This window comes from Archocentrus centrarchus, chromosome 13, assembly GCF_007364275.1.
Source record: "Archocentrus centrarchus isolate MPI-CPG fArcCen1 chromosome 13, fArcCen1, whole genome shotgun sequence".
Lineage (NCBI taxonomy): Eukaryota > Metazoa > Chordata > Actinopteri > Cichliformes > Cichlidae > Archocentrus > Archocentrus centrarchus.
The window spans coordinates 30,731,588-30,750,496 of NC_044358.1; the positions used below are offsets into that span (position 1 = coordinate 30,731,588).

General features: G+C 44.0%; 1 protein-coding gene across 1 annotated transcript; it reads right to left on the bottom strand.

The window, feature by feature from the left end:
• Positions 1-35: 35 nt before the first annotated feature.
• Positions 36-9,466, bottom strand: LOC115790289 (cysteine and histidine-rich domain-containing protein 1). Its single transcript, XM_075074415.1, is given in 13 exon segments — positions 36-621; positions 933-967; positions 970-997; positions 1,119-1,212; positions 1,214-1,227; positions 1,556-1,655; positions 1,776-1,829; positions 2,334-2,424; positions 2,515-2,618; positions 2,893-3,049; positions 7,250-7,322; positions 9,156-9,205; positions 9,403-9,466. Coding segments are annotated over 13 exon segments (1,011 nt in total). The 3' UTR covers positions 36-474.
• Positions 9,467-18,909: the final 9,443 nt, after the last annotated feature.

Below are 18,909 nucleotides of genomic sequence, written 5' to 3' on the forward strand. Positions count from 1 at the left end.
CAACAACACCAGTAATCTAACACTCATAGCTATGCTGGAGATTTTTTTTTGAGGTCTTTGTGTTGTTTTTTTTTTTTTGTCTAAGGACACTTAAAAAATGTATAAGTAATAAATTAATTACATATTGTGGAGGCTGATAGTAAATAAATATAACACATATCCATTCGATGCATATATTTAAGAGGTGCCAAAAATGGCTCAAGGACCAACATGTTTTCCCGGGTTCTTCCATGTGACTGGATAAATAAAATGCCTAACCACAGTTATATCCTTTAAGCCTTCATTAAAGCTACAGTATGCTGTCAGTGTTAGTGCCTGTATCAAGTCCTGAGGTGTTACTGAGAATAAAGGACTGAGGGTACACGGGTTCAAGTGATCAAGGTCAGATCTGTCACAGTGAAAATACTGAGGGAAGGACAGACACAAAAAGACAGGCTAAGGAGAAGCACAAGCTGGAAGTGAGGTTCAGGTCCGCTATGCCTGCGTGGTTTCTTCCTGTTGTTGACTCTGTGGGAGGGAGGGCAGGTCCAGACGAGCCCATGTGATTGGCTCAGCCTTCTTTAGAGACACCTCCATCTTAGCAGCCATCAGATTCACCACGCTGCTCTTCACCTCCACGGCCTCCAGGATGCAGAAAACGGATGTTTCTTTTAGACAGGGTTTATTCTCGGCTGAGTTGTTACTACCACAAGGAGGCGCTAAAGTCCTAACGTTCCAAATACTCAGGCTGGCTGTTATTCAGAGATTTTATCCTGATTGTTTTTACTTAATTTAATTCGCATATGATAAACAAATATAGATTATTTGTTACATTAACATTATTAATTAACACTAGTTAAAGTAAAATCAACTGTGTTCGTGCAATATAGCTCAATATGAACCACAGCTCAAAGCCTTACAAAACAGTCTATAATGAAACACAAGGTGGTCACTTACCCCCACAGGCTAATCTTCTGTTCATACTCTTATCTCCTTCAAACACTATGTGGATGTTCACCTGGGGTAATCAGAGGAATTAGTTAGTATTAACATTATACTAACATTAGTTATATGGAGATATGATAGGGTGTATGTGGGAGAGAGGTAGAGCAATCTGTGTGCCTCCGTGTGGTTTTTACCATGGTGCTGTTGGCCTCTACATAACTCAGCTCTGGCAAGGAGCACTTTGCATAGATGGAGATGATAACATGACTGCCAGTCTGGTGCCAGTCAAATTACCTTCGTCCCCTGGAGATAGAGAGAAGCAGAGAAAGAGAAGATGATTATCATCATCAACTATGTGATCAACTATTATAACATTTTAGTGGTTACAAGATGAGAAAAAATATGTTTTGGGTATTGGTATTAAGAAATTATGAAGTATGTTTATGTTTTTACTGAAGGGAAAATCAAAAGGGGGATTGAACAGGACTGCCCTTAAGAGTTCTGTGCATACACAGGACATGAACTGGAGTAAACATCTCTTGCAAGTATCAAAGTGTCAGAGTGTTGACCCATAATAATGTGCTCTTATATTCCTGCGCTTTGATCTAAGCTGGATTATCTCCTGACAGACCTGATCATTTTTCTTCCACAGGTGACTTCCTGTAGTGCAGCCCTGCTGGGACAGAAAGGAGTCCGATGTTTTCCTCTTACAGCAGCTCCAATATTTCATACTGCAGAATACGGACATATATACTATTTTAATCAGTCGATCTAAAGTGCCTATACAGTTAAAAACTGATGAATGAACACTTTGCTGATGTAATTAAACAGTGCCTTGTGTGTCTTCTCACCCCTCATGGAAAACAGGAACTCCAGGGTGGTGAGTGCAGACTTCTTCATCCCTGCTGGTCCAGAATAAGCCTGTTGAAGGCAAGAAGTCCACGCCAGCCAATCAGAAATCCTGCATACATCTTACAACTTTTTATTTTTTATGTCATCAATTATCACTCAAAAAGAGAGAAAAGAGAGAAATAGAAGAAAGGAAACTGTGTTTAGAATAAGAAATCACTGTCTACTGAGCATAATGGATTTGAGCACTAAACCCAGGATGCTGCCCATTCAAACAGCAGAGATTTGTCAGTCACAAGGTAGCCACACCCTAAACCATAGCCTGCTTTGCTGTCTATACATCCTCTAAATAGGACCATCAATTACAAAAACATGATGTTGCATGAACCAAACTATCGATTAAGACAATAATGCAACCCAAGAAGTCGCCATCTGCTGGCCCTTATAAGGAATGCAGGTTTAAAGTACTCGAACATTGACTTCACTTAGAGATAAACATAGAGATCAACATAGAGATAAAATAGTATCTCTATGTTGATTAAACTGACTCCTCATTTTACTTTAGACTCTGGCAGAAAAATCAGCAGCATACCTCAGAGCATCCTCCATTTTTACAGGAAGTACCAATCTTCACCTCCTCCCCCTCTTCCTCTGTACAGTAAAATAAATGCACTTTAGTTTTCAAAAAGCATTTAATTTTTTTGTCATTCTCTGTAGTGATACCAAAATCTCTGTGTGTACCTTTGTTTTCAGGATGTTTGGTGCCATTAAGGTCAAGTTTTTCAAGAGCCTGTTTCAGTGAAGCAGACACATTTTGCTGCAATCTGACCAGCGGTGCCTCATCTCTGAAACAAACACATGCAGTCAAAATATGGGTTTTGCATTATCAAGTCAAAAAGAGGGGGAAAGAAACACAAAAATAGCCATCCCAGATGGCTACCATTCAAAAGAACTAGTCCCCTGAAATTTGTAAATGTGGATGTTAATATCAACCAGCTGTCAATATTTATGTATTATCCTTCACAGGAAGTTAGTTTTATACATATGGAAAAGCAAAAACAACAGCGATGGCCCTTTGCTCTGCTAATTAGAAAAGACAGAGAGAAACAAAGTGCCAACCTCGGCCTGTGGACCTGCTCCAGTGGTTTAGGAGCCTGAATGATGTAAGGATTTCCTCGAGGTTTCAACTCCTCTCCAATCTCCTTCCTCTCTGCTGAAGTCTTCACCTCAGGCCGCACTGCCTCTGCTGGCTTCTCACTGTTGTGGGGGGCCCCGGCTGCAGCCCTTTTATACACACAAACACCAAAGCAAAGCCCAATGAATATAGGATTTTCAAGACCAATACCAATCTGATTAAGAATTCATTTTTTTCTTTCAGACACACAAACATCAACAGATTTCTATAACATTTTCTATGTGTAGTTATGTAGGAGTCCTTACTAAGATACTATGATAGTTTAAAAATAAAGCGGAAGTAGATTCTCCGCTGGTGGAATATGTTTTATATGTGCAGGTCATTATGCTGGACTTTACAAAATGAAGTGAACTGAATTAACTGAAGTGCAAACTGTAAGCTGCATATTCATGTGGTGATCCATAAAGTGTGCAAATGTTGTACTTGATTCTAATCTGTTGTTATATATTTTTATACTACTGGGAATGCAGCTACTAGAATGCAGAACGCACACCAAGAACATCCATCAATCATCCATCCATCCATCCATGCATTCTCTTCCGCTTATCCAGGGCCGGGTCGCGGGGGCAGGAGCCTAAGCAAAGAAGCCCAGGCTTCCCTCTCCCAGCCACCTCCTCCAGCTAATCCGGAGGGATTAGCTGGAGGAGGTGGAGGAGCAGCGGCTCTACTCCGAGCCCCTCCCGCATGGCCGCACTCCTCACCCTATCTCTAAGGGAGAGGCCAGCCACCCTTCGAAGGAAACTCATTTCTGCCGCTTGTATTCGCGATCTTATTCTTTCGGTCACTACCCAAAGCTCGTGGCCATAGGTGAGGGTAGGAACGTAGATCGACCAGTAAATCGAGAGCTTCGCTTTTACACTAAGCTCTCTCTTCACCACGACAGACCGGTGCAGCGTCCGCATCACTGCAGAGGCAGCCCGATCCATCTGTCGATCTCCCGCTCCCTTCTCCCATCACCCGTGAACAAGACCCCGAGATACTTGAACTCCTCCACATGGGGTAAGAACTCGTTCCTGAGCCGGAGAGAGCACTCCACCTTTTTCCGGCTGAGGGACCATGGCCTCAGACTTAGAGGTGCTGATTCTCATACCGGCCGCTTCACACTTGGCTGCGACCCGTTCCACTGCGAGCTGGAGGCCACCCCTGATGAAGCCAACAGAACCGCATCATCCGCAAAAAGCAGAGATGAGACTCTGAGGCCACCGAGGAAGAAGCCTTCCGCCACCTGGCTACTCCTAGAAATTCTGTCCATAAAAATTATGAACAGAATCGGTGACAAAGTGCAGCCCTGACGGAGTCCAACACCCACAGGAAACGAATCCGACTTATTACCGGCTATACGGACCAAGCTTTCACTGCGGTTGTACAAAGACTGAATGGCCCGCAACAACGGGCCAGACACCCCATACTCCCGCAGGACCTCCCAAAGGACACCCCGAGGGACGCGGTCGAATGCCTTCTCCAAGTCCACAAAGCACATGTAGACTGGTTGGGCAAACTCCCACGCACACTCGAATATCCTTGAGAGGATAAAGAGCTGGTCCAGCGTTCCGCGACCAGGTCGAAAACCGCATTGTTCCTCCTGGATCCGAGGTTCGACTAACGGACGGACCCTCCTTACCAGCACCCTGGCATAGACCTTACCGGGGAGGCTGAGGAGTGTGATCCCCCGAAAGTTGGAGCACACCCTCCGGTCTCCCTTCTTAAAGATGGGGACCACCACCCCGGTCTGCCAATCCATTGGCACTGCCCCAGATCTCCACGCGATGTTGCAGAGGCGTGTCAACCAAGACAGCCCTACAACATCCAGAGCCTTCAGGACCTCAGGGCGAATCTCGTCCACCCCCGGGGCCCTGCCACCAAGGAGTTGTTTAACTACCTCAGTGACCTCACCCCCAGTGATGGTCAAGTCATCTCCCTCGTCCCCAGACTCTGCTTCCACTACAGAAGGCGTGTCAGTGGGATTCAGGAGGTCCTCGAAGTATTCCTTCCACCGTCTGACTATAGCCTCAGTTGAAGTCAGCAGCACCCCACCCGCACTATAAACCGTGTGAGTGGAGCACTGCTTTCCCCTCCTGAGTCGCCTGACGGTTTGCCAGAATCGCTTCGATGCCGTCCGAAAGTCTTTTTCCATAGCCTCACCGAACTCCTCCCACACCTGAGTTTTTGCTTCGGCCACTGCCCGAGCTGCATTCCGCTTGGCCTGCCGATACCTGTCAGCTGCCTCCGGAGTCCCACAGGCTAACCAAGCCCGATAGGACTCTTTCTTCAGCTTGATGGCTCCCTTCACCTCCGGTGACCACCATCTGGTTTGGGGGTTACCACCACGACAGGCACCAACCACCTTGCAGCCACAGCTCTGAGCAGCAGCCTCAACAATGGAGGTGCGGAACATGGTCCATTCGGACTCAATGTCCTCAGCCTCCCTCGGAATGCTGTCGAAGTTCTGCCGGAGGTGGGAGTTGAAGATCTCCCGGACTGGGGCTTCTGCCAGGCGTTCCCAGCACACCCTCACAATATGTTTAGGTGTGCCAGGTCTGTCCAGCATCTTCCCCCGCCACCTGATCCAACTCACCACCAGGTGGTGATCAGTTGACAGCTCAGCTCCTCTCTTCACCCGAGTGTCCAGAACATACGGCCGCAGATCTGATGATACGATTACAAAATCGATCATCGACCTGCGACCTAGGGTGTCCTGGTGCCATGTGCACTTATGGACATCCTTATGTTCGAACATGGTATTCGTTATGGACAAACTGTGGTTTGCACAGAAGTCCAATAACAAAACACCATTCGGGTTCAGATCGGGCAGGCCGTTCCTCCCAATCACGCCCCTCAAGGTCTCACTGTCATTGCCACGTGAGTGTTGAATTCTCCCAGCAAGACTATGGAGTCCCCAGATGGAGCACCCTCCAGCACCCCACCCAGCGACTCCAAAAAGGGTGGGTACTCTGAACTGTCATTCGGCGCATAAGCGCAAACAACAGTCAGGACCCGTTCCCCAGCTCGAGGCGCAGGGAAACTACCCTCTTGTCCACCGGTGTAAACTCCGACGTACAGGCAGCAAGCCGGTGGATACAGAATACCCACCCAGCTCGCCGCCTCTCACCGAGGGCAACTCCAGACTGGAACAGAGTCCAGCCCCTCTCCAGGAGACTGGTTCCAGAGCCCAGGCCATGCGTTGAGGTGAGCCCAACTATATCTAGCTGGTATCTCTCAACCTCACGCACTAGCTCAGGCTCCTTCCCCACCAGAGAGGTGACATTCCATGTCCCAATAGCCAGTTTCGATAGCCGGGGATCGGTCCGCCAGGGCCTCCGCCCTCGGCCACCGCCCGACACAACACTGCCACCGACCCCTACGAAACCTCCTGTGGGTGGTGGGCCTACAGGAGGGCGGGCCCATGTAACCTCTTCGGGCTGCGCCCGGCCGAGCACCACGGGCTAATGCCCGGCCACCAGACGCTCTCCCTCGAGCTCCCTCCCCAGGCCTGGCTCCAGGGTGGGGCCCCGGTAACCCTATCCCGGGCAGGTGTAAACTGTTCCCTCGTTGTTGCAAACATAGGGGTCTTCTGAACCACTCTTTGTCTGGACCCTCACCCAGGACCAGTTTGCCATGGGAGGACCCTACCAGGGGGACAAGCCCCCGGACAACATAGCTCCTGGGATCACTGGGGCACACAAACCCCTCCACCACGATAAGGTGGCGATTCACGGAGGAGCATCCATCAATCAATAAAATTAATTTACTTTGATCTGCCAACAAACTAAAGTTATTTTCAGATCTCTTTTATTAGATTATGGAACAGTAACCTCTAATATTTACATGTATACAGTTTCAGAACTCTAATGTGGAGCCACCATGTTAGCGATTAACAGTGTTGCATTTTACTGTTATATTGTTTATGTTCTTTAAGGATTTATGACCATTTCATCATCTGACATCTCTGACTGGAGTAGGTGACATTCACAGGGATCATTTTATGTGGAAAAAAGTCGCATGACACATGAAACACCCCTTTTTATGTGAGTATGCACAGAGCCAGAAAGCCCTGCTTAACAGAAACCATTTATAACCACCAGCAGGATACCTGTGTCCCCAACAGGGAAGTTGCAGAGTCTGGTGGATAGAGTATACAATATAAACACTCATCCCAATATAATCAGGACATAGCAAATACTGGCTGCTAATATGGGTCGGGTTCTACACCAAAGCATGTAAAACTACAACAACAAAAAAAAACTGGATCAAATATCAAAACTAAACAATGCAGCAACTTACTGCCATCTGTACTCACTTTAATACTCAGAAAGTCTGAGAAGTCTGTGGTGCGTATCTTGCAGCAGGACCAGCCCTGGTAACAGGAATGAAGCACTTAAAACACAACAGAAAACTCTCTGTGTTAAACTTCATGACGTGCATCACATCCATTCTCATTTAAACAAAAACATGGATTTACATCATGTGTTGCTGAGTAAAACTGTTGATACAGTTGCCATTTATGATCATTATGATCATAGAGGTTTCTCACTCATATTCTACTGAGCTCAATAACATGTTAGTTTTTATATCATATGCCATGGAATAACATTGAAAGCTGAGTTACTAGTGATAGGTTCAGATCATTTTAATAACTCAGAGAACAAACACACAACTCTTTTGAACTTGCGCAAGGAGGAGAGATCCGTTTCCTTGAACTCAGCTCGCGGCTGAGCGGAAGTTATCTGTCCTGAAGGACCGCTTCCTGCGCAGCGCTTTTATTCGGACTTTCACAATAAGATCACGTGGGTTACACCAAACGCAGTTTACAGCATGTAATAAACAACATTCTGGCTTTTTCCTTACCATATATGGTCGTAAGCATACTGTGACATGTGCGCATGTAACATGGCGTATACGAGACACGTATCCTATATGTGTTCTCTGCAGGCTTGAAACAGCCTGCAGGTAACTACAACTTCCTTGTAGAATGTCACCACGTGTTCCCATTTCAAACATACAAACAACAGTCATATGTACATAAAACAACTTATAGAAAATATACAAACAGAAGATATGATAATTTATATAAACAGAATGGAATTTATACCATAACTCCAACACTAGAGTGACCAATCACATAAGCTATTACACACGCATCCAGCAAACTCTTAGAAAAATTTATTTCCATCCCAAAAGGCTGGCTGTTTGTAAGTGTAACACCTTTTGATGCTATTTTTACTGGGTGGTCATAAAATACCGAAGAAATGTTTTCAGGGTGAAAAAACGATGGAAGGTTCTTAGCATTTAGGAACTGATGTATATGATCAGTCTATGTGCACCACAGAGCTCTGACGACTTTAATTGACCAAGTAGTGATTTTTGTGTCACTGTTTCTTTCATATGTTTCGCAAGGTGTTCAAAGACTTTTTTGATTGTAACTGGAATGTGTATTACTGCATGCAGGATATAAAAATATGCCTTTAAAACCTCATAAGGAAATGAGTGCTGTTGTTTTACTAGGCCTAAAAAAAAGCTTTGCTTCCAGTGACCCTGATGGGTGAGTTTCAGACCCCCCTGGTCATAATTTTTAATTAGTAAGCTAAGTAATTTTTACGGTCACTTAAAACCTCAGATTTTACATGCCAAGGCAGTCACACACACACATCAATATATATATATATAAAAAAAATAAATCCCTGCCTGTAGGGTCACCCCTGTCACCAGAAGAACACCTAGGTAACCAGAAGAGGACATAATTTATTAAGCCTTAATGTATGAATGCTCTCTTAATCACAATGTTAAGATTGTGATTAAGGGAGCAATACTGCCATGACTGCATTGTCATGACAGTATACTATACTATAATTATTATTATTTGTCAAAGGCCTACTCGAACAGATGAACTCTCTTTATTTGTAATTGATAACAAATAATCAAAAAAATAGACATTTAAATACATGTGAGTCAGTCCATGGGACCTCGTCATAATTTTGACTACAAATTTACATTAAAATTTTTTTTTTAATGAAACACTTCTGCTATCAAATTGTGCCCTGGCCTGAAACTCCGTACAGTTACCACAATCTGACAGCAGAACAAAGACTGATGGGGTTAAAACTGACCATGATTACAGTGTACCAGGGATGATGCAAGCTCCATGGATAAGTTTAACATGTAAGTAATACAGGGGTTGACCCCAGCTTACCTTGAGAGCATCGTGAAACACAGGCACCCCTGGATGGAAGCGGCAAGCATCTGTGCGCGCAGAAACAGCGAGAAGAAACTCTAATAACAACCTGACCAGCAGCAGCAAGGAGTAAAGCTACTTTCGATGCTTTATATAAATGAGCCGCTGTCAGTTACAAACATACAGGTTAAACTGAAGGTAAAATATCCACATATAAGGAAAGACAAAGTCTCAAGTATAATTTCGTTTTTTAAAGTTTTTTTACCATCGGAGTTGTTGTTCGGGTCAAACCGCTGTCCGCAACTCCTGTTGTAACACAACACAGACATGTTCTCGTTCACAAGGTAAACCACAAGGTCAACTCGTAACACAACTCTGCTTTCTAACTATCTTTTCTTTTCTTTTCCTGAGAAAAAATTGTGTTTAAAGTAGTGTAGAGGTGGAGCTCAGGTGACAGTTAGGCTGTGTGGTGCATAGTCTACATGATCTACAAGACCTTTCACCTGTTTTTCCTGCACCACCATTACAATGTCATGTTCAAGTATGCAGAAAGTACAAAAACTAAAGTAAAAGTGTATTCCTTTACTTTTCCATTTGGATTATTAAGTAACTGTAACACTGATGCCTCTGACTGTTATTGGACGTATAGAACTCAGTGGAACTTTAATCAGAGTACATTATTTTGTGCTTCTCTTGTTAACTGGTTTTGTTTGTGTGACCCAGGATGCCCTGGTGCCAACTGCACTAATGAATATCCTTACGATCAAACATCCTGTTTGTTAAGGACAATCTGTGACAAGCACTGATCAGTAAAATTATTTTACAAAATAATTAACTAATTTATTCATATGAAAGCTACATATTTTATGCTAAATTCTGTTTAAATACTTAAATTACTTTAACCCCTTAACTGGCAGCAAAAAAATCACCTGACAAAAACTACATAACACCCTCTGGTTATTATTGGCTCTGAACAACCCATTTCATAGCCTATTAACTGGCTGCGTCTGGTCCGCCGGCCGAATGAAGTGCATTTATATGGCAGGCTAGACCCGCCCATTTTGACTGACAACCCTCATTCGGCCAATCATGTTAAGAATGGGTTTCCCAGAGCCAATAATACTCAGAGGGCGTCACGTAGCTTTGTCAGGTGATTTGGTGCAGCCAGTTACATGATTGGCCGAATGAGGTGTCAATAAAAATGGGAGGGTCTAGCCTGCCATATAAAAGGGACTACAAACGGCCCGTCACCGGGCCCTTGCCAGTTAAGGGGCTACAACTATTTTAGGTACAGTAGTATGGTTCAAAACTATTTTAGGTAGTATGGTTCAGTGGTTAGGCTCTGGGTGTACACAACCTTTTGGCAGCTGGGATAGGCTCCACCTCCAACACCTGGGTGTTTACGTTCAAGGGTCAGTTTTCTAATAAGTTGCTTTTTAATTACTGATGCTGTAGAACACCATGACTGACATCTGTCTCTTTATTATTTGTTTTATGAATTGGTGCAGAATAAAAGCATTGAGAAGGGTATGGGAGTATGAGCTATTGAGAGATTTCATCATTCTATCACTGTGACTGTGTTTTCACAATTAAAAAACGAGTTGTTCACACATTTAATGAGGGTAGTTACATGCATAGATGCTAGACAGGAAGATTACTTTATTGTTATGATATTGTTATGCCCCGCTGCACCATGGAGCCAGTCTCCACTTCATGCTGTAGCATTTGAGCTGTCTCGTAACAATATAAACTATGTTCGTGTAGTTTTTCTGTAGGTGAAGAAGATGAACAGCTTTGCAGGTAATCCTTTACACCACCATGCAAAGGGAAGAAATATGTACTTATAATAAAACAGTACAATGAAGTACAATGTATATATGGAACATTAAATTTAGCGGAGACAGGTGTGTTGAAGTCATAACATGACCAGCTTCAACCACATACCTGCAAATATGTTCAGCAGTGACAGATCAGTCATTGTTCTGCAGTCAGGTCATTTACATTTCCACAGAACACCGAATCATTTGCCTATTTGCCCTGGTAAATATTTACTGTGGCAAATTGTGTTGTGTGTGTGTGTGTGTGTGTGTGTGTGTGTGTGTGTGTGTGTGTGTGTGTGTGTGTGTGTGTGTGTGTGTGTGTGTGTGTGTGTAAAATTGGTACATTACACATGTGTCATATTTAATGTCTGTCATATTAGCCAGTTCACTGCCTAAACTATAATATTCATATGCATCAGAAACTGAACCCAAATCATTGTTCTTTAGTTTAGATATTACTAAAAACATGCATGGCCTGTATATAATTTACACTTCTTTATTGGACGTATTTTTGATTTTGTTTATTATTGTAACAGTGTTTAGATTCAAGAAGTTTATTCTTATTTACACTGCAAAACACAGTGGTTACGCTGAGCAATGAAATTCTTCCTTTGTGAGTTCCTTTCACATAATTATAATAATGAATAAATAACTATATGAAAATGAAATGAAAGAATAAGCATAAAAAATAAATAAAGCAGTAGAATATAAAGAAGGGGTGAGAATATAAAGTGAAATTAGTTATGCATACTATTACTACAATAGTAAGACATTCAGAAATGTATTATATAAAATTGTGTCATGTTGTATATAAAAATAAAAAATGATGGTTGTATCCTCAGCAAACTTGATGATGGAGGTGTTGCTCATAGAGGGGACACAATCATGGGTGAAGAGAGTATACAGGAGTAGACTGAGCATACAGTCTTGTGGGGGTCCCTGTGCTCACTGTCTTTGTGGCTGATGTTCTGGTACCAACTCTGCCTGCCTGAGGTCTGTCTGCAAGGAAGTCCAGACCCAGCAGCAGAGGGAGGGTGTTAGTTCAAGGGCAAAGAGCTTTTCAACCAGTATGCTTGGGATGGCAGCATTGAATGCAGAACTGTAGTCTATAAAAAGCATTCAAACAAAAGTGTCTTTATTTCCGAGGTGTAAAAGGGCTGCATCAACAGCGACATCAGTAGAATGGTTTGGATAGTATGCAAATTGCAGAGGATCAGTCCAGAATGGTTTCTTTAATAGAGACATGACTATCCTCTCAAAATACTTCAATAGAATTGAGTGAGTGCGATGGGACGATACTCATTCAAACAGATAATGTTGATTTTATTAGGGAAAAGCACTATGGTGGTGGACTTGAAGCATGTAGGCACAGATGACTGGGAGAAGGACAAATTAAAAATGTCTGTAAAATCCTCAACCAGCTCTGAAAACGCAGCTGGTTAAATCTTGTCAGGGCCCAGCTGCTTTTTTGGGGTTAAGTCCTCTTTAGGACCTTGCAAACCTCAGTTGAAGTTACAGTGGACTGAAGAGCTCCGTGCTGCCTCCGGTAGTAGAATATCTGTATGTTGGCTGTGTTGAGGGTATTAAACTGTGCATAGAACTCATTCACCTCATCTGGTAGCACAGTGTGGCAGGCTGTGACCCTGATGTTCCTCTGGTGAGAATTGGTAATGTGTTGCAAGCCCTGTCACATGCATTCCTCCAGCATTCCTCCAACTACAATCTGTACTGCCTCTTGGCTTACCTAATGGATCTATCTGGCTTTTTGTAGGCCACTGCATTACCAGAGGCAAGTGATGTGGAGTGTGATGTATATTCCTCAAAATCCACAGAGCCCTCTGAGTTTGCACCAATACACAGGACGATGGTTTTAAAAGATGGATACCAAAAGGATTAACAACCTATTTCTCTTTCATCTGCAAAGGGTTTTTCAAGCTTTGAGACCCTACAGAAAAAAACATGGTTTAGCACAGAATGACCTTTATAGATATTTGCAAGTGAGACACCATTTTAATCATAACTGGAAAGTAAACTTTGAAAGACGGAGCCAGGCTTTCTGCAGATATTTCTATCCTTAAGTGAGCTCAAACCACAGAACACACTATATCTAGGCTATACAAAGGAATCCAGCAAAGCAAACATGACAGCACTGAAAGTATAAAGAAAAAGTGGGAAAATGAGGGAAATATGACTATCTCCAAGGAAAGTTGGACTAAAATGTGCCAACTACAATGGACAACAACGGGGGTCTAACACATGGTGAGAATTCAGTTGGAGGAATATAATTAGATATTTTATCACTCCTATCCAAAAACGCCACCCAGGTATGGGGACACATGTTGGAGACAGTGTGGAACCAAGGGTGCTAACCACTACCACATTTTTTGGGACTGTCAGGTTATAACCAGCTACTGGAAAGAGATAGGTGAACATGTTAATAATATATTTGGAGCTAAAATAAAATTCCCTTCAAATGTGAAACAACGTACTTGGGTGATGTACCTGTGTCCAAATGGAGCAATGGAGATAAAAGACTACTGAATATGCTACTTGTTGCAAGTAAGAAAGCTATCATGAGAAAATGGTGTAAAGTGGAGCCCCCTACCATTGAAGCCTTGATAAACATATTACAATATATATATGCCATGGAAAAGTTGTCTTTCTCCCTCAGGATGCAAAAAGACAGATTCTATGAAATTTGGACCAAGTGGAGTACGTGAAACCCCTTCGGATCGACTTCCTTTAAGAATATAGTTCAGGACTCAAAACTTTGATTTGTGATGGATGGTATGCTTCCCTTGTTGATTGTTGTATGTTGACATGTGTTTGATTTCTTTCACTAAAAATACAAAATAAATAAATAAAAAATCCACAGAGCCATCTTCTCTCAAGGCAGCAGTCCTAAAAATATCCCAGGTTTTGGAATTAAAGCAGCATGAAGCACCAAATCTGTGTTTTCACTCCAAATTCTAATACATTTACTTACTCTGGGGCTTGTTTGAGGAGCTGCCTGTACACTGAACAGAAGAACACAGAAATATGATCGGACTGTCCAAAATGGGGGCGAAACACGTGTCCCTAGACGTGGTCCAGAATGTTAGGGAGAACAGTCCTGAAGTTGCAGAGCTACTATATCAATAACTACATTCCAATTTAACTGATTCACTAAAGGCAAACATGGAAATTTCTTGATCAGAATTCTCAGCCAGTGGCATAAAAGTGTCAATATGTCAAATCTTTTCATGCTGCTGCACAAAGAACACCCTCTTTCAATTCTAAGGGTTTACATAAAGCTACTTTCAGCTGCTCTCTTTTTCACAGCGGGTCAGCACAGTGGGTAGCTCTGCATGTTTTGACTTAGCAGATTTTTACACCAGATAACCTTCCTTTTTTTTTTTTTTTTTTTTTCATTTTTGGCCACAGCAGCTTTCTGTGACAGTGGAGAGAGACAGGAAATGGGGGAAAGATACAGGGGAAGACACACATGTGATTTGCGTCTCCAGCTGAAAATGAACCAGCAAACCTTTTGCTTGCTAAGTGAATCTATAAATTCACACCCAGGACCCTTCTTGTGGTGAGGCGATGGTGCTATAACTACCACACCACCGTGCTTGTTAAAAATTAAAAAAGAAAGCCTTTAATTCAGTTTCAGCCTGTGAGACAAGCATGAAGGGTTAACACGAAGAAGAAAACATGCTCTATCTATGGTTCCAGTCTATTCTTTGTTCTAGATGTTGTAATATTTGCCTCACAGTCATATAGTTTTGGTTTATCAAATCATTCATTTTATTTGCCATGAGAATTTAATTTTATTGCAAATTAATTTGTTTTGGGGTTTTTTTTGTAAAACTACATAACTACAAAACGGACAGCTGACAATGCACGCTCTGTAGCTCGGTGTATGAAGTATAATTCCTTGCAGTTGTTGAAGAAAGAAACAAAATCCAATCATTGTTTTTCTTATTTTAGATATTACTGGAAACAGATGCATGTGCACGATTTATTTACTTTGTAACTGTAACAATGTTTAATAGCAGATCTCTCTTATCTGTAACTCAGTTCCATGTTCACCAGTTTAGTAAAGGAAAAAAAAACCTGGACACAGTTTGTCTAATAATTCTCCAGCCAGTGATGTAAAACGGTATATATATAGATAAGAGAGATCTGCTATTAAACATTGTTACAGTTACAAAGTAAATAAATGATAAATGATTATATGATTATAACATGTTTGGAATTTTAATGAGGCTACTAATTAAAGAGCAGAAGTCACTGAATATGCATTAAACATGTACATGAGTTCCCTCCACCTTCACCATAATGACCACATAACACAGTTTTTTTTGGGCGTTATTTCTAAAAAATGTCAAATAAGCACCCAGGTGTGGGTTTGTTTCTTTAGTCAAAACAGGTGGCATGTAGGCATCTCTATAAAGCAGCGTGTGGTCACAGTTCCTTGTCAATATTTTTAACACAACAGCAACAAATCTTAACAGGGTAAGTTCAAGGTAGATTTAATAAAACATCATAAAATTGGCATATACAGAATTATTATTAAAGTAGTTTATAGAAGTTGTGTTTAAAGAGAAATTTAATGGCTATGATTTTGATTTTATTAATGGACAAACTACGCCAAGATCTGCACTAAATTCAATAATCTAAGTTAATTTGCAGAGGTTTACACAGAAGTATGCAATGTAGTACTTTTAACAGTTCTGTCAACATTTGGACAAAGGCTGGAGGTACTATAACAATGTTTTTCTATATGAAATTTGCCGTGCAAATTTTTTTTTTTCTGTTTTCAACTTCTTTTTCTGTATTGTTACAGGTCATGGCACTGCTGATGCTGATCCTTCTATCGCTGCTCTGGGTATGTTACTGACTGGTCACAGTTAGAAACCTTAAGTTATTTCATCTACATTACAAAATCAAACTATTATAGACATTCACTCAGAAAAAGAAGTTCTTTTCTGCTGCACTATTTTGTGATTTTTTTTTTTTAATAAAGGAAACAATCCAGATCTTTTAATTTTTGTTTTGTGTAATCCCTCAAGAATTTTACAATACAGTACATAAAAGAATATAGTTTTTATTTGTCTGTTAATTTATACATTTTTTCCTGTATTCGTTTAGTTTTTTTCACTTTTTAAAATATATTTTCCTCACTAAATGATTTTCTCAAAACATATTATAAAAGTATTATAGAAATGCCATCCATCCATCCATTTCTTCCGCTTATCCGGGGCCGGGTCGCGGGGGCAGAAGCCTAAGCAGAGAAGCCCAAGCTTCCCTCTCCCCAGCCCCCTCCTCCAGCTCATCCGGAGGGACCCCAAGGCGTTCCCAGGCCAGCCGAGATACATAATCTCTCCAGCGTGTCCTGGGTCTACCACGGGGCCTCTTCCCGGTGGGACATGCCCGGAACACCTCACCCAGGAGGCGGCCAGGAGGCATCCTAATCAGATGCCCGAGCCACCTCAACTGGCTCCTTTCGATGTGGACGAGCAGCGGCTCTACTCTGAGCCCCTCCCGGATGGCCGCACTCCTCACCTTATCTCTAAGGGAGAGGCCAGCCACCTTCGAAGGAAACTCATTTCTGCCGCTTGTATTCGCGATCTTATTCTTTCGGTCACTACCCAAAGCTCGTGACCATAGGTGAGGGTAGGAACGTAGATCGACCGGTAAATCGAGAGCCTCGCTTTTACGCTAAGCTCCCTCTTCACCACGACGGACCGGTGCAGCGTCCGCATCACTGCAGAAGCAGCCCCGATCCGCCTGTCGATCTCCCGTTCCCTTCGCCCATCACTCGTGAACAAGACCCCGAGATACTTAAACTCCTCCACTTGAGGCAAGAACTCGTTCCTGAGCCGGAGATGGCACTCCACCTTTTCCGGCTGAGGACCATGGCCTCAGACTTAGAGGTGCTGATTCTCATGCCAGCCGCTTCACACTCGGCTGCGAACCGTTCCACTGCGAGCTGGAGGCCCCCCCCTGATGAAGCCAACAGAACCGCATCATCTGCAAAAAGCAGAGATGAGACTCTGAGGCCACCAAGGAAGAAGCCTTCCGCCACCTGGCTACGCCTAGAAATTCTGTCCATAAAATTATGAACAGAATCGGTGACAAAGTGCAGCCCTGACGGAGTCCAACACCCACAGGAAACAATCCGACTTATTACCGGCTATACGGACCAAGCTCTCACTGTGGTTGTACAAGGACTGAATGGCCCGCAACAATGGGCCAGACACCCCATACTCCCGCAGAACCTCCCAAAGAACACCCCGAGGAACACGGTCGAATGCCTTCTCCAAGTCCACAAAGCACATGTAGACTGGTTGGGCAAACTCCCACGCACACTCGAATATCCTTGAGAGGATAAAGAGCTGGTCCAGCGTTCCACGACCAGGACGAAAACCGCATTGTTCCTCCTGAATCCGAGGTTCGACTAACGGACGCACCCTCCTTTCCAGCACCCTGGCATAGACCTTACCGGGGAGGCTGAGGAGTGTGATCCCCCGAAAGTTGGAGCACACCCTCCGGTCTCCCTTCTTAAAGATGGGGACCACCACCCCGGTCCTGCCAATCCAATGGCACTGCCCCAGATCTCCACGCGATGTTGCAGAGGCGTGTCAACCAAGCCAGCCCTACAACATCCAGAGCCTTCAGGAACTCAGGGCGAATCTCGTCCACCCCAGGGGCTCTGCCACCAAGGAGTTGTTTAACTACCTCAGTGACCTCACCCCCAGTGATGGTCAAGTCATCCCCCTCATCCCCAGACTCTGCTTCCACTACAGAAGGCGTGTCAGTGGGATTCAGAAGGTCCTCGAAGTATTCCTTCCACCGTCCGACTATAGCCTCAGTTGAAGTCAGCAGCACCCCCCCCGCACTATAAACAGTGTGAGTGAAGCACTGCTTTCCCTCCTGAGTCGCCTGACGGTTTGCCAGAATCGCTTCGATGCCGTCCGAAAGTCTTTTTCCATAGCCTCACCAACTCCTCCCACACCCGAGTTTTTGCTTTGGCCACTACCCGCGCTGCATTCCGCTTGGCCTGTCGATACCTGTCAGCTGCCTCCGGAGTCCCACAGGCTAACCAAGCCCGATAGGACGCTTTCTTCAGCTTGATGGCTCCCTTCACCTCCGGTGACCACCATCTGGTTCGGGGGTTACCACCACGACAGGCACCAACCACCTTGCAGCCACAGCTCTGAGCAGCAGCCTCAACAATGGAGGTGCGGAACATGGTCCATTCGGACTCAATGTCCTCAGCCTCCCTCGGAATGCTGTCGAAGTTCTGCCGGAGGTGGGAGTTGAAGATCTCCCGGACTGGGGCTTCTGCCAGGCGTTCCCAGCGCACCCTCACAATACGTTTAGGTGTGCCAGGTCTGTCCAGCATCTTCCCCCGCCACCTGATCCAACTCACCACCAGGTGGTGATCAGTTGACAGCTCAGCTCCTCTCTTCACCCGAGTGTCCAGAACATACGGCCGCAGATCTGATGATACGATTACAAAATCGATCATCGACCTGCGACCTAGGGTGTCCTGGTGCCATGTGCACTTATGGACATCCTTGTGTTCGAACACGGTGTTTGTTATGGACAAACTGTGGTTTGCACAGAAGTCCAATAACAAAACACCATTCGGGTTCAGATCGGGCAGGCCGTTCCTCCCAATCACGCCCCTCCAGGTCTCACTGTCATTGCCCACGTGAGCGTTGAAGTCTCCCAGCAAGACTATGGAGTCACCAGATGGAGCACTCTCCAGCACCCCACCCAGCAACTCCAAAAAGGGTGGGTACCCTGAACTGTCATTCGGCGCATAAGCGCAAACAACAGTCAGGACCCGTTCCCCAGCCCGAAGGCGCAGGGAAACTACCCTCTCGTCCACCGGTGAAAACTCCGACGTACAGGCAGCAAGCCGGGGGATACAAGAATACCCACCCCAGCTCGCCGCCTCT